The sequence below is a fragment of the Rutilus rutilus genome (assembly GCF_951802725.1).
Source record: "Rutilus rutilus genome assembly, chromosome: 2".
In the NCBI taxonomy this organism is placed as follows: Eukaryota; Metazoa; Chordata; class Actinopteri; order Cypriniformes; family Leuciscidae; genus Rutilus; species Rutilus rutilus.
Window position 1 is genome coordinate 58,989,080 of NC_140210.1, and position 13,783 is coordinate 59,002,862.

General features: G+C 40.8%; 3 protein-coding genes across 3 annotated transcripts in view; 2 read left to right on the forward strand and 1 right to left on the reverse strand.

Annotated features, from left to right (window-relative positions):
• The window catches only part of gpr108 (G protein-coupled receptor 108), a 15,282-nt gene extending 13,203 nt beyond the window's left edge, over window positions 1-2,079 (forward strand). The window contains exons 17-18 of the mRNA XM_084402571.1: window positions 717-838; window positions 914-2,079. Coding sequence (XP_084258697.1) covers window positions 717-838; window positions 914-1,001 — 210 coding nt within the window. The 3' untranslated portion in view covers window positions 1,002-2,079. The remainder of the gene's footprint in view (window positions 1-716; window positions 839-913) is intronic.
• LOC311286453 (apoptosis-associated speck-like protein containing a CARD) overlaps window positions 1-13,783 on the reverse strand; it is a 467,220-nt gene that overhangs the window by 196,540 nt on the left and 256,897 nt on the right. The window lies entirely within an intron of this gene.
• soul5l (heme-binding protein soul5, like) lies at window positions 2,126-13,258 on the forward strand. Its single transcript, XM_084402663.1, has 8 exons — window positions 2,126-2,253; window positions 3,575-3,640; window positions 4,131-4,215; window positions 5,186-5,306; window positions 5,392-5,531; window positions 11,868-12,031; window positions 12,896-12,990; window positions 13,069-13,258. Coding segments are annotated over exons 1-7 (669 nt in total). The 5' UTR covers window positions 2,126-2,251; the 3' UTR covers window positions 12,987-12,990; window positions 13,069-13,258.

The following is a 13,783-nucleotide window of genomic DNA, read 5'->3' on the forward strand; positions in this document are numbered from 1 at the left end:
TTTAGAGCGACAGACTGAAGTTTGATCTCTTTTCAAAGACGACACTCGGCAAATTATTGCTGAAGTGAAAAAGTTGCAGAAATTTATGCAAAAATACTAATTTTTATAAGAAATATATATTTTCAAAAACATGTTTTACTCTAAAACGGCGAGAAAATCAAAGCCATAATTCTAAACAAGTTTCAAAATTTGAGCTTGATATCTCAGTAAATGAGCTTTCAGTGAGATGTTGTTCGGCTGCAGTACCAAACGCTTCCACTAGAGGACATTCGTCTCATTCATTTCCAATGCGCTCAATTCAGGACCATTTAACCCAGGGATGCCCAATCCTGCTCCTGCCGATCGACTGTCCTGCACAGTTCATCTCCAACCCTAATCAAACACACCTGAAGCAACCAATTAAGGTCTACAGGATCACTTGAAAATTAAAGGCAGGTGTGTTTGATTAGGGTTGGAGATGAACTGTGCAGGACAGTCGATCGGCAGGAGCAGGATTGGGCACCCCTGATTTAACCTGTTCGAATCATGTCCATGATTTTTTCTGTGTTCGCATAGCAAGTGCCAAAACCTTTACCAAGTTGCGCACCATTCCGATGAAGTAAAAATAAAAATAAAAACGAATGTTTTTTTACTGAAGAGCACCAGAAAAGAATCTGTGTAAATGAATATATTGAGCCCTCCTTAAAACCTGGTGTCATTTCGTCTTGTGTTTGCAGTTTTTAGTGGAGGTTTCTACTCTGATCTTCTTCGTCTTGACGGGATTCAAGTTCCGTCCAGCATCAAATAACCCGTATCTCCAGTTGCCTCAGGACGAGGAGGACCTGGAGATGGATGAAGTGTAGGTCTCTCTCTCTCTTTCTCTCTCTCTGTGTGTCATAAGTTCAGTGTGTGATGTCTCTTCTCCCGCACACAGTATAACAGAATCGGGAGCGTTGGAAGGCATCCACAAGGTGAAGAAAACGTCTAACGGCCGAGAGAGACAGAGAGAGGTTGCGTTGTGAGTTTCATATCGAAGAGGGTGGAGTCTGGACTTTAAGCTCCTCCCCTTCCAGGGAAACCACAGACTCGCTATGCAAGTGAAATAAAGACGGGATGGGAAAACCGTGAGAGAATAAAGCGCACCTGACACGACTTCCGTGAGAGAACGAGCTGATTTTCCCATGCGGACTCTGGGACGGCGGTGACAGACTGAATCTTTCGCTTTGGTTTACAGTAATGATATGGTCACTGCTCTGTCCGTTAATTTGTTTGCTAATTTTTTCTTTCATTCCAAAGATTTACAATCATTATACTGGATGTGCTCAATTAATTTGATTTTAGCCTTCTTTAATTTCCTATTGTTATTATTATTATTATTTAACCGAAGCTGTTTGATGCTGTTTTTTTTCTGAATTGATGCTACTGTGTGTATATCATGTTTTTTCTTTTGTTGTTGTTTCTTTTTATTAGACGGCTGGAGATTTTTGTTGTTGTTGTTCATAAAACAGGTTGGTTACCCAGACACCATCAGTTTTTCCTCAGACAGATGGAATAGGTGGATTTTCGGCCGTTATATGAATATCTTTAATGTGTGTTTCACCCGAGTCCAGGACTGTTAACATTTATATTCTGTCTTGGATGAAGTTCCTGAGAGTTTTATCAGACATATGTGATAACGATTCGCACCAATAACGATTTGTCTTTTGCTTCTTTGGAGTAGTTTGTTATATATTTCTTAATATTTTTCTGATGACTCCATCTACTCTATGATTGAAATGAATCCTGTAATAAATGAAGGACTAAACACGTTACACCGCGTATATACTGCGCATGCGCGAACTGCAGCGTTGCCGCTAAAACCAACGGTCTACACTGAAAGCGCGCGAAACTTCACTCATTATAATATAACGTTGTAGTTCAATCGCAGTATAGACACGGTTGTAGACGTGAGAACTTCACTCCAGTTTCCCTTCTTCAATGATTTTAGTCTGGCTAATATTTCCACAAACTGTCTGAGAAATAAACTTTTCCTGCTTGATTTAAATTGCTGGTTTATCATGTGAATTGTGTTCGAGTTTAAAATAAATCAAATAACTTAAATGTCGACTTGTTTCTTTGGCTTGTGAATATGTGACGAAAGAGTTTAATTCGCGCTTCAGCAGCGCGTGCCTCTCTCGTGCTCGAGCACACCCGCACGCGCAGAGGATCGTGCATGCGCTCCGGTGTTGATGTGATCCGCCCAGTTTCATCTCACGGTTTCAAATAAACCACAATGTAAGTATAAAATAATATGTGCATTTGGTTTCGAAACAGAAATACGTGAACGTTAAAGATGTGAGGATTGCTGTAATTCACTGAGTTTTGATGAATGCCTGAAATCGTAAAAGTTTTTACTGCATCTGCCTTAAATTAGGCTATGATGGACCGAGTTACCTGGACTTGGTAATGTTTCAGATGAATATTAATATTTCTTGTAATATTCATATTTGCATTTAGAAATAGACTAGTTCAAAAAAAATGTTTGATGACAGTGATGTTGGTGATCGAAGAGGGTGTTTCGGGATTAAGTTTCTCCGCAGTGCGGTGTGTGTGTGTGTGTCTGAGAGAGAGAGTGTGTGTGTGTGTGTGTGTGTGTGTGTATATAAACCAGCACCAGCTGAAAGTTTCTATTCTTGGCTTTTCTCAGGGACTCTATTTATGATGCAGCATTTTCTCTCTTTCTCTCATTATTCAGTTTTCAATTTTTATTTCCAGTTAGTTTAATTATTAGTAATGAATAAAAGGTTGTGTTTATTCATTTTAGGGTTTTAGTCATAATTGTATGGAAGCCCATTCCTGCTCAAAATAAATAAAAATTGCTTTTGGAAATTAGATTTTTTTTTTTTTTTTTTATAATTGACATTATATCTCATAATTATGACTTTGTGTCATAATTTATTATGTCATAATTTCCTTTTTTTAGTAATAATTTTGACTTTTCATCTGATAAATATGACTTTTTATGTCATAATTATGACTTACCGAAGCATGAGGTTTTTTTTTTTTTTTTTTTTTTCAGAAATGGTTGTTGATATAAATAGTTACAGCTCATTGATACAGTTATTGTTACAGTATTTCAAAGATGCACATTCTGGTGAAATCAGTCCATTTCAGTTATTTTTGCAATCTCACATTATTAGAAATATATCTTACCTGTGATTTTGCTGGCAAATCACACGTTTGTTTCTGTTGCATTCACAAGAATTGATGAAATATTGAACTTGACGAGACAATCAAACATTTAATAATATGAAATACTGATAGAGATAAGAAACTTTTGAAAAGACTTCTATAATGTCAGAAGGATGAAAACATATTTATTTTAATTTTTTAAATATTTTTATTTTCATATATATATATATATATATATATATATATATATATATATATATATTCTGTGAAACAAAATAAGATTTTTTGTGTTTTTTGTCCATGCAATGAAAGTCAATGGGGTCCAATGTCATTCTTCACAATATCATAAAGTCATAGTAATAGTATTACAATATCAATATACATCAGAATCGGCGTGTGACGAGTGTTGTGTGTGTGTTTCCAGGAGTCTGTGTGTTCTGACGCTGCTGTCGCTGCTGTCGCTGGAGTCACTGGCCGTCGGCAGCATCGGGTCAGATATTCCTCATCATTATTAACTAGAGGTGTAACGATACCCTCATGTCACGATACGATACTGAATTCACCATACGATATTATTGCGATACTCCAATACATATGGTAAAACGTTAACAAAAACTGTTGATTAAAATGCTAAATTTGTTTTTACATTGTGTGTGTAAATGAATAGGCTTGGACTTGGTGCTGGAAACCCAGAATAACAATATTCATGATTCTGAAGCTTATTTTAGACGAATATGCTTGCACTCTTTCACTGACTAGATATGTTACCAGTAAAAAGTGGCCAACATTATTTTAAATATAAGACATTTGGCTTTATCAGGACCCACAAACATTCCCCCATTGCATTATTATACATTATATTTTTGTATTGCGATATATTGTGACACGATATATTGTTACACCCCTATATTACCCCTGCGCTGGACGCCAGCAGGACCGTAACCCGTGTGTGTGTGTGTGTGTGTGTGTGTCTCCCGCAGCCCCAGTAACTCGTCCAGCAGTTTCTGCAGCGAGTCTAGAGAGTGTCTTCAGTTCGAGCTGGTCTGCAGGACGGACGAGTACGAGGTCAAACGAGCATTGATGAGTTAAATCAAAGACTAGAGAAGGAACAGTGTTGAGGAAAGTTACTTTTAAAAGTAATGCATTACAATATTGCGTTACTCCCATAAAAAGTAACTAATTGCGGTACTTAGTTACTTTTTAAGAAAAGTAATGCGTTACAATACTTTTGTGTTCCTTTTCCTCACCTGGGCTGGGCTTGCTTGTTTTTTAATAACAACAAAAAAAAGTAATATTTGTGGCAAATGTTAAGGCCCTTTCACACCAAAAGTGAAATGAATAAGCCTTAAGCTGAAGGAAATGCAAAAAAAATTACGTTTCCACATTCAAAGAGATAGGAGCTGCACTTGCATGTTTCCAAAATGGCCGTCGATTGAAATGACTTGTCTTAAGCCTCATCCTTCAGGGAAAATATTTTAGAATTTAAAAAAAAAATTGTGTTCATCAAAATTCAAACTAAAAATGCTAAAACTTTACCAAAAAAATATTTTATAATGTCTACATGTGTATATGAATGAAGGGAGCTGACTTTAGGACCCAGCGGAACAGCTCATTTGCTCCATATAGAGCCATAAGTCATGAAATATAATGTTAAATTATTTTCCACAAGAGGTCGGCAGAGACATCCAATGTAAGATATTCTGAGCTGAATTAAAAGGGTTATGCATGAAATTGTGAGTAATTTTGAATTTAAGTTGAAAGAATGTGAGGAATGTGCTTAAATGACTAAATTACTATTTATTTTTTATTTATTGATCAAATCTAGTAATTTAAAGGTAAATAAAATAAAAAATAACAAAAAATCGCATAAAAAAAATAGAAAAAATAGTATACATTTTTTTAGAAATAAGCTTTCTGGACCAAAAAAAACAAGTATAATTTTAGGGCTTTGCGTGAAGGAAAGATGAAGGCTAAAGAGACTTCGTCTCACAGGTTGAATGTGAAGTCTGACAAGTGCGCGTGTGTGTGTGTGTAGGTGCGCCGCTACTCGTCCTCGCGCTGGGTCTCCACGGATGCGGAGGCGTATTTCCTCGGCGTTGGAGCCGCCATGGCCTTCAGACGCCTCTATCATTACATCTCTGGAGCCAATAAAGAGGGTCTGTGAACACGTTCATATCATAACCGTGCTGTCAGGTGAAGCGACTGACACAGCTCTGTGTGTGTGTGTGTGTGTGTGTGTAGGTGTGACGTTTGAGATGACGGCTCCGGTGCTTGTTGAAGTTCCTGAGGAAGTGAAGATGTGGGAACCAGCAATCTACACGCTCAGCTTCCTGTTGCCGTCAGCCTATCAGGAGCGTCCGCCCACTCCCACCAATGAGAAGGTGACGTCCAGAAGCTCCACCCATTTTGTTACAGTCTATGGTAGCGACATGGAAAATGACACTGCAATATTTATTACAATAATACATTTAGTTAAATGCTGCTGTTTTCTAGTTGTATTGGTGGTTTTTAGAACTGCATTAGGTTGAAAGCATTAAAAGTTTGAACAAACTAGTTAACTCTTTCCCCGCCATTGAAGGAATCTCTGTGTTTTCACTGTTATACGGTAGGGGGGCGCTATTACACATCTCCTGAAAGAGTACTGAATCTCCTGATCAAAACACATGTGAAGAAGAAGCAGAAACAAGCAGATGCATATGTAAAATAACATGATCATCAGCATTGAACGGCATATAAATCAAAACTGCCTAATGTTACTGAATGAAATGTCGATCCAGGACGAGCTACAGGACTGTGAAGCATTATCATGGGTGTTGATGGTAGTGTTGCTTTCGTCAACGAAAATTATGACGAAATATTGTCGTCAACGAACCGTTATCACCTGACGAAAACGAGACGAGACTAGACGTAAATGCATGGTCATGTGACGATGACTAAAATACATGCATAATGCAATATCGTTGACGAATAAAAACGAGACTAAATGTGGTTTAAAAAATAAAAACTATGCTAAAATGTCTCTTCATTTTCGTTGACCAAAACGAGACGAGACGAAATGTTATAACGTCACGACGAATGAGAGAGTTGTGCGTGAACCCATAGCTTTGTCGGCTTTAAATTCTGGATTGCGATCTGGTCACCCGATTATCAGCGAATTTAACAATATATTACTCCATTAGTTATTCTATTAAAATGTCTCATTGATATATTTGACACATTCATAATCATTACTTTTGCCGGTTCTTTGTGAAAGCTGTAGCCTATGTTATTGGCAGCGTCTCTGGTTACATGAACGTCGCATCAGCGCCAGAACATGGAGATTTTATTTTAGAGAATATCGCACAACCTATTCAATATTCTATAATTAAATAAACTAATCGAATATCAAAAAAATAGTGACTCATCCCTGCATGGAATATCTTGTTTCTTTTCCCAAATCTTCAGTCTCATTCACCCATTTTCTAAAGGTATTATAAACGTTTCTTGGTTCGCTTTTAATTAGGCCTATTATATTCGTATTCTTTACCGTGGTAAAGTAGAAAAACGCTGTAGGACAGATAGCCTACATTTGTAGTTGCATGTCAAATTCTTTTTAACACAGTGCTTGTTATATTAGACATAGGGCGCGAGTTTCAAGCGCGTTTCACACGCGCGGGTGATTTTTAGTTTCACTTTCTCTGGCAGCGCAATCTCAAACATAGCCTAAATATTTCGCCCTTGTGGAGGATAAAATTCGCTCTTCAAACCAATTTACATCAAGTAGAAAACACGAAGATATCATAAAGAGATCGATATCTTCGTGTTTTCCTGCTCGTGTCCCACATCCCTCTCAAAGCGCAGAGTGTATAAATATAAAACAAGTTTTTTTTTTTAAATAACCCCCCAACCACCGCCGGTAGTTGGTCCATTACCGCGGTGGTAAAAAAAAAAAACTTCCACCGTCACAGCCCTAAATATAGGCCTACTAAATAGCCTATAAGATAGCCTTGTTTGAAATTCTATATTGACTGGGTTAAATAGAATCGCATTACTAAAAAGAGACAAAAATACAATTTTCATTGACTAAAACTAGACTAAAATGTCATCAGTTTTCGTCGACTAAAACTAGACTAAATGTCATCAGTTTTCGTTGACTAAAACTAGACTAAAATGTCATCAGTTTTCGTCGACTAAAACTTGACTAGACTAAAAAGAGTATGAATGTGACTAAAACTAATAAAAACTAAAATGACAGCCTGACACAAAGACTAGACTAAAACTAAAATTAAAACAGGCTGCCAAAAACAACACTAGTTGATGGACTCTGCTCCTTCTGTGTTTTGATCATCGCTCTGATTCTGATCCAGATGAAGTCTTTGACAAAAACTTGATTTTCTCTGTTTTTAGCTTTTAGCTTTTTTCAGCGTTTTTTAGTTGAAGAATGCTCAACTTTGGGTAAAACGCAGCGCTCATCACTCACTTTTTACCCAGCCGTCCAATCACAGTGGAGAAGGGGCGGGACAAATACCACACCCACCAACCGCCACATTCTGCTTGTACAACATCAACAGATGACAAGAAGAAGCATAATAACAGAACAAAATAATTTAAAACAAGAGCCAGACCAAATATTTTGTATTATATCAACATTTTAATATAGAAACAACACAGAAACATCTGTGAACATCTTCTCGTCCATGCCTAAAGCTGACAGCAGCCGCCATGCTGATTTGGCAAGAAAAGCCTCTGCAACCTATTTCCACGGGGAACAGCCATGCCTTCCATCCCTTGTCTTTGCACTCTTGGATTAAAGGCTGATATTTCAAGGCCTTCCTCACAGCCCTTCTCCCATGGACACGGTCAGCTTGATTAGGATGATTTTACGGTCTTTGGCTGACCACAGGACGATGTCTGGGACGAAGAGCTGTGTGGACCAACTGCAGCCTCTCTCCGATGTCGACCCTCATTTCCCAAGAGCTCGTGGCTTGCAGCACTTTGGATTTTGCCATGATTGCAAAGGGCCTGTGCCCGGTTGCATAAAGTACCTTAAGTGTAATTTTCCCTTAAAGGGACACTTCACCCATTTGCATTAAGCTTTGTATTGTTAGAAACCCAGTCATATATTATAATAAACGTGGATTTTTCATTAATTTTTCCCTGAGATGGGAGAAATAAGGATTTAAGTGTTTTACTTCCTGCTTATTATGACGTAAAAATCATAATTTTGCGTCATAATAAGCAGGAAGTCACATTTCATTGAAAAGTGTAGAGACTACAAATACTAGCTCCTCATTATTCCAGGGGGCGGGACCCGCTCACGCTACAGGCCTATTACAGATCAGTGGGTGGGACTTCACTTTCTGAAACTAAAAGCAATATCCTCCATCTTGTTTGGAAGCTAAGCTAACAGGCACTGTGGAGCAAGCTGTGAAGATATGACAATAGCGGAGGGTAACGTTACTCAATATGATGTAGAAGAAGAGGATTTCGGAAGTCTGATGCTCGAATCAGGTGTTTGTGGCTACCTTTACAAGCCGCATAGCGAAGAGCAGCCGAGGCAGAAGACCTGCCTGTCACGGACGAGAATCCCAGACTGGCTCGAGCTGGGGGCGGACTGGTGGCGCCGGTGATCTCACTATGCAACTACGAACCGCTACGAACACAGAGATAGAGTCCGTCTGCTGCAAAGAATTTAAACGATGCCAATTTCTCCTGGACGAAATCTCTGAATCAGACGAGGACACGGACGTTTGTGTTGTGAACCATCCTAGTTTCGCACCGCATCTGACTGAACATCCCGGTAACGTAACCATGCAATAATTCACCACTTCGAAAGAAATACAAATGAGGAGTAATTCATTAATGAGTTCGCCAACTAACTAACGTTAGACATTTTGTGTGAAATGAATTTCAAGCTCCGGTGGTAGGTAGCTAGCCTTATGGACGGATGAGTGATTCATATGCTGTTCTGGATTAGTGGGAGTGGCTTGTGCAGCTGTGCAATGTGGTGCATTGTGGGAGTTGTTGTCTTTCATACAAATGCGTCCTGAAGTTACTTTCTTTCTTTCCTCGGTCAAGAAGGCACCAAATTCAAAATTTATTTTACATTTCGACTACATATATGACCCACTTTCAATAAAGATCAATGTTCCCATGGGTGAAATGCTCCTTTAAGAACGCCCTTAGGTTTCCCTTAAACTTAAGGGTGTTGCAAAAAATAACCCTTAAGTGTTACTTAAGGGTTTCTTTAGGTGAAACATCATACACCCTAAGAATTTCCCTTAAGTATCTATTTTTCCCTTAAGTAATCTCTTAAAAAATGTTGCATAAAGCCCCTGAACTGTAATTTTCTTAAGTATAACATAAGGTTTGGAAAACTTCACCTTAAGTGTTACACGGAGCGAGCAGGTTCAGTCCAAGTCTTCTAACGAGACGCGATCAGCCACTTTATATGATGGATCATTTTAATTGTGCAGTTTTTTCACATATAAATAAATAAAGCACATCTTATATGTTCAACGCAGCTTCCGAAACAGAATCATATGGATTACTTTTATGTCTTTCAATAAATGGACAGAAATGATGAGCAAATATCAAAATTTCTTTATTTGTTTCTAAAGATGAATAGACCGACGTGTGGGTGAGTATGATGACAGAATTTTCAATTATGAGTAAACTATCAATTTGAGTTTCTGTCTCATCTGGTCCTTCTCTTTCATATTTGGTTTTCTTTTTTGTTTTCCTTATCCATGGTATGCTGTTTTCTGTGAAACTTACCGCTATCTGTCTTAACAAACAACATGTCCATGGCAGCAATCGAATTTTACTACGGCAAAACCAGGGTCGCTGTCGTGAAACACTTAACGGTTTCCCTTACCTAAGAGAACCGTTTAAGGGATTATATGCAACACCCTTAAGTTATTCTTTTAGCTGAGGGGAAATTACGCCTTAAGTCTCATACTTAAGAGAAAAACTTAAGATGCTTTATGCAACCGGCACTGGCTCCCTCCTTGATGAAGGTGATAGTTTTCCTCTCGTCTGTGCCACCTGGTCTCTTCTTCCACCTCTCTCGCTCTAGTGTGTCGGCGAGGGACAGGAGCACCTTGTCATGGCACCAACTATAGTGGCCTTGGGTTAAAGATGTTTTGAACCCTGACAATATGTGTGCCAGTGTCCCCTTTTGACCACAGAGCTTGCAGCACGGGTCGTCCCTCAACCCCAAGGTGTGCCAGTGAGACGGTGAAAGAAGGGTGTCGTATATGGAGTGTAACAGGAAGGCCACAACTCTGCTCATGTGATCTTACGCTTGGGCAGATCCCATTTTGTCCAAGCTCCCTGGGATGCTTGTTCCACTGCTCTAGACAAATGCCTCGGATCCTCTTGAGCTCGGATTTCTGACTGGACCATGCCTCGCTTGATCTTGTTCTTGCGTTCCCAAACTGTTGGGAATGTGTTGACCCCAGGCCTTGACGTCCTATGCAGAGGTTGCCAAATCCAGTGAGCTTTCGGCCTGTTCAATGACAGCGTTAACTGCCCATTTTTGGCCTGATCTTGTTGTGATACCTACTTGCTTCATCCGGACGTCTTTGGAATTTCTCAGACTTTGCATTTTGCCATCTCGAACTCCCCCACGACAGATGGCAGAGGGAGCTGCAGTTGTGCTGAACGGGTGTAGAGGCCCATCGAAGACAACCTTGGAGGAGTCCCCAACCATCTCTGCAGGTACTTGTTGGTTTTCCTCTCAATGCCTTATACGACTGTTAAGGGGAACTCATAGACAGAGAGGAGCCAAATAAGCCTAGGCAGAAGGCCGTGCTGATAAACCAAGGTTTTGAATGTTCCAGGGAGTCCAGACTTGTCAATGTTCTTCAACCAGTCTTCGGTTTGCAACATTGGCACCATCTTTCAGTGATGCACTGAACCACTTTCCCAAGCACTTTATAGGGCTGTCCTCAATGGGTGGAATGACCTTGCCTTGAACTTGGAGACCAAACTTACTCTTGACTCTGCCCTTCCTGATCACCAGCCTTCTGTACTTCCTGCCCTTAAATGACAACCTTGCCCAAGAGGCTGCCAATACCCATCTCGTTTGGACATGAATCACAGTTGTTATTGTTAGGTCTTCTATGAAACCCCGCAGCACTGGCTGAATAATGCCTGACTCCAAGGCTATGCTTTCCACTACTGTTATAAGAAAGTTCATGCCCATGATAAAGAGGATTGGGGAGATGGTGCATCCCATTGGGATTCCCTTTTGGAGATCCTGCCAACCGGCTGTCCACTGGACTGATGTAAACCTCAGTTTGATCCCTCCTAGATAGCTGGTGATCATTTCTTAAATAGCAACTGGGATGTGGTAAAGGTCGAGTTCGAGCTGGATGAGATCATGTGGGATAGATCCATAGGCATTCCCTAAATCTAACCAGATGACTGTTAGATCGCCTTTCTTCTGTTCGGCCTCTCGGATCAACTGGCTGATCATTGATGTGTGTTCCAGACAGCCTGAAAAGCCTGGGATTCCACCTTTCTAGATGGAAGTATTGATGCAATTATTCTGCATCATGTACTGTAGGTGGTCAACCTTCTTGCTTCAATTTGAGAGTCACATAGATTAGTAACAGAAATTGAGCAAAACCTGAAAGACTTAATTTTGCTTTATTTACATTATTTCTAATCCTAAAGTTTCCAATAAAAAAACATTATGTCATGTGATGTCAGTGTGTGTGGTGTTTTTTCAGCTGTATTTCACGGAGATGCCCGACATGGACGTGTACGTGAGGAGTTACGGCGGCTGGATGCTGTCGATCACGTCTCGACTCCACACACACCTGCTGAGCCGAGCGCTGACCAGAGCCCACGCGCACTTCAACCACACACACCACTACGCCGTGGGCTACGACAGGTCTCGACACACACACACACACACACACACACCTGCTGACCAGAGCCCACGCGCACTTCAACCACACACACCACTACGCCGTGGGCTACGACAGGTCTCGACACACACACACACACACACACACACCTGCTGACCAGAGCCCACGCGCACTTCAACAACACACACCACTACGCCGTGGGCTACGACAGGTCTCGACACACACACACACACACACACACACCTGCTGACCAGAGCCCACGCGCACTTCAAACACACACACCACTACGCCGTGGGCTACGACAGGTCTCGACACACACACACACACACACACACACACACACCTGCTGACCAGAGCCCACGCGCACGACGTGTACGTGAGGAGTTACGGCGGCTGGATGTTGTCGATCACGTCTCGACTCCACACACACACACACACACACACACACCTGCTGACCAGAGCCCACACGCACTTCAACCACACACACCACTACGCTGTGGGCTACGACAGGTCTCGACACACACACACCTGCTGACCAGAGCCCACGCGCACTTTAACCACACACACCACTACGCCGTGGGCTACGACAGGTCTCGACACACACACACACACACACACCTGCTGACCAGAGCCCACGCGCACTTCAACCACACACACCACTACGCCGTGGGCTACGACAGGTCTCCACACACACAGACCCACACACACCTGCTGAGACGAGCGCTGACCAGAGCCCACACGCACTTCAACAACACACAGCTTTATTTCTACAGCACTTTATATAATATAGATTGTTTCTAAGCAGCTTCACAGTAATAAACAGGAAAATAACCTAATCGATGCAAACGTTTCTTATTTATTAAGATGTTTGTGTGCGTGTGTGTCAGTCCTCTGAAGCTGTTGAACAGGCATAACGAGGTGTGGTACGTTGCTGAAGGAGAGCCGGTCTGCGGATCCAAGCCGACTGACGCACACTAAACGGGTAACACAAACTTACGGAGACACATCTGGCTGGAGTTTCACACTGTATTAACTGAATTTCCTTCCTTTACTCTCACAGGAAGCAGATGAACGTTATGAATGTGTGTGTATGTGGCAGAAAACAGACGTCCACAAACACCAGCCTGAATGACACACAGATCTCCTCATATGCTGCAATAGTGAACGTGCAATAACCTGCTTCAGCTCAATAATGGATGTTTTAGTGTTGTGTGCTCATCAATGGCTAATAAACTGAATAACTGCTGACACCTTTGTGTTTGTGTCTTTTCTGGTTTGTGAAATATTGTATTGCTATTGAAAGATTATGTGTATTTTCAGTCATCTTTAGTCAGATGCATTTACATTGTGACTGTGCCTCAGATGTAATCAACTCTGTGTCTGTGAAAGTGTGAACCAATGGTTCATACAGACGTATGGCCAAGAGAAACTGATGGGTGTGAATGACGAAGAAACAACATTGCTCAGTGTAGATCACTCTCCTGTGGGAAACAGTTTTCCTTAGTATGTAGCCTTTTGTCTTCATGTATAATGTTCTGTCACACAGACAGAACTTTGGGTTAAGACTCTTTGAAGGCCGACACGCTAACATCGCTGCTGAAGAACTGTGCTACACTACTACCTTCAATACATTCTTCTCCCCACAAGAACTCTGGTCAAGCTTACTTATTTTATGTGTTAGAGAAATCTAGTACATTGGCAAGCCACCCTAATGACCGCTCAGCCAAATACAGCAAAATTTAACACTTTCATGAATGCGATCAAAGAAACACTTA

Coding starts and splice junctions, on each gene's coding strand:
- soul5l (XM_084402663.1), top strand. Junction 5,532..11,867: donor CCACTCCCACCAATGAGAAG/GTGACGTCCAGA, acceptor GTGTTTTTTCAG/CTGTATTTCACGGAGATGCC. Junction 12,032..12,895: donor TACGCCGTGGGCTACGACAG/GTCTCGACACAC, acceptor CGTGTGTGTCAG/TCCTCTGAAGCTGTTGAACA.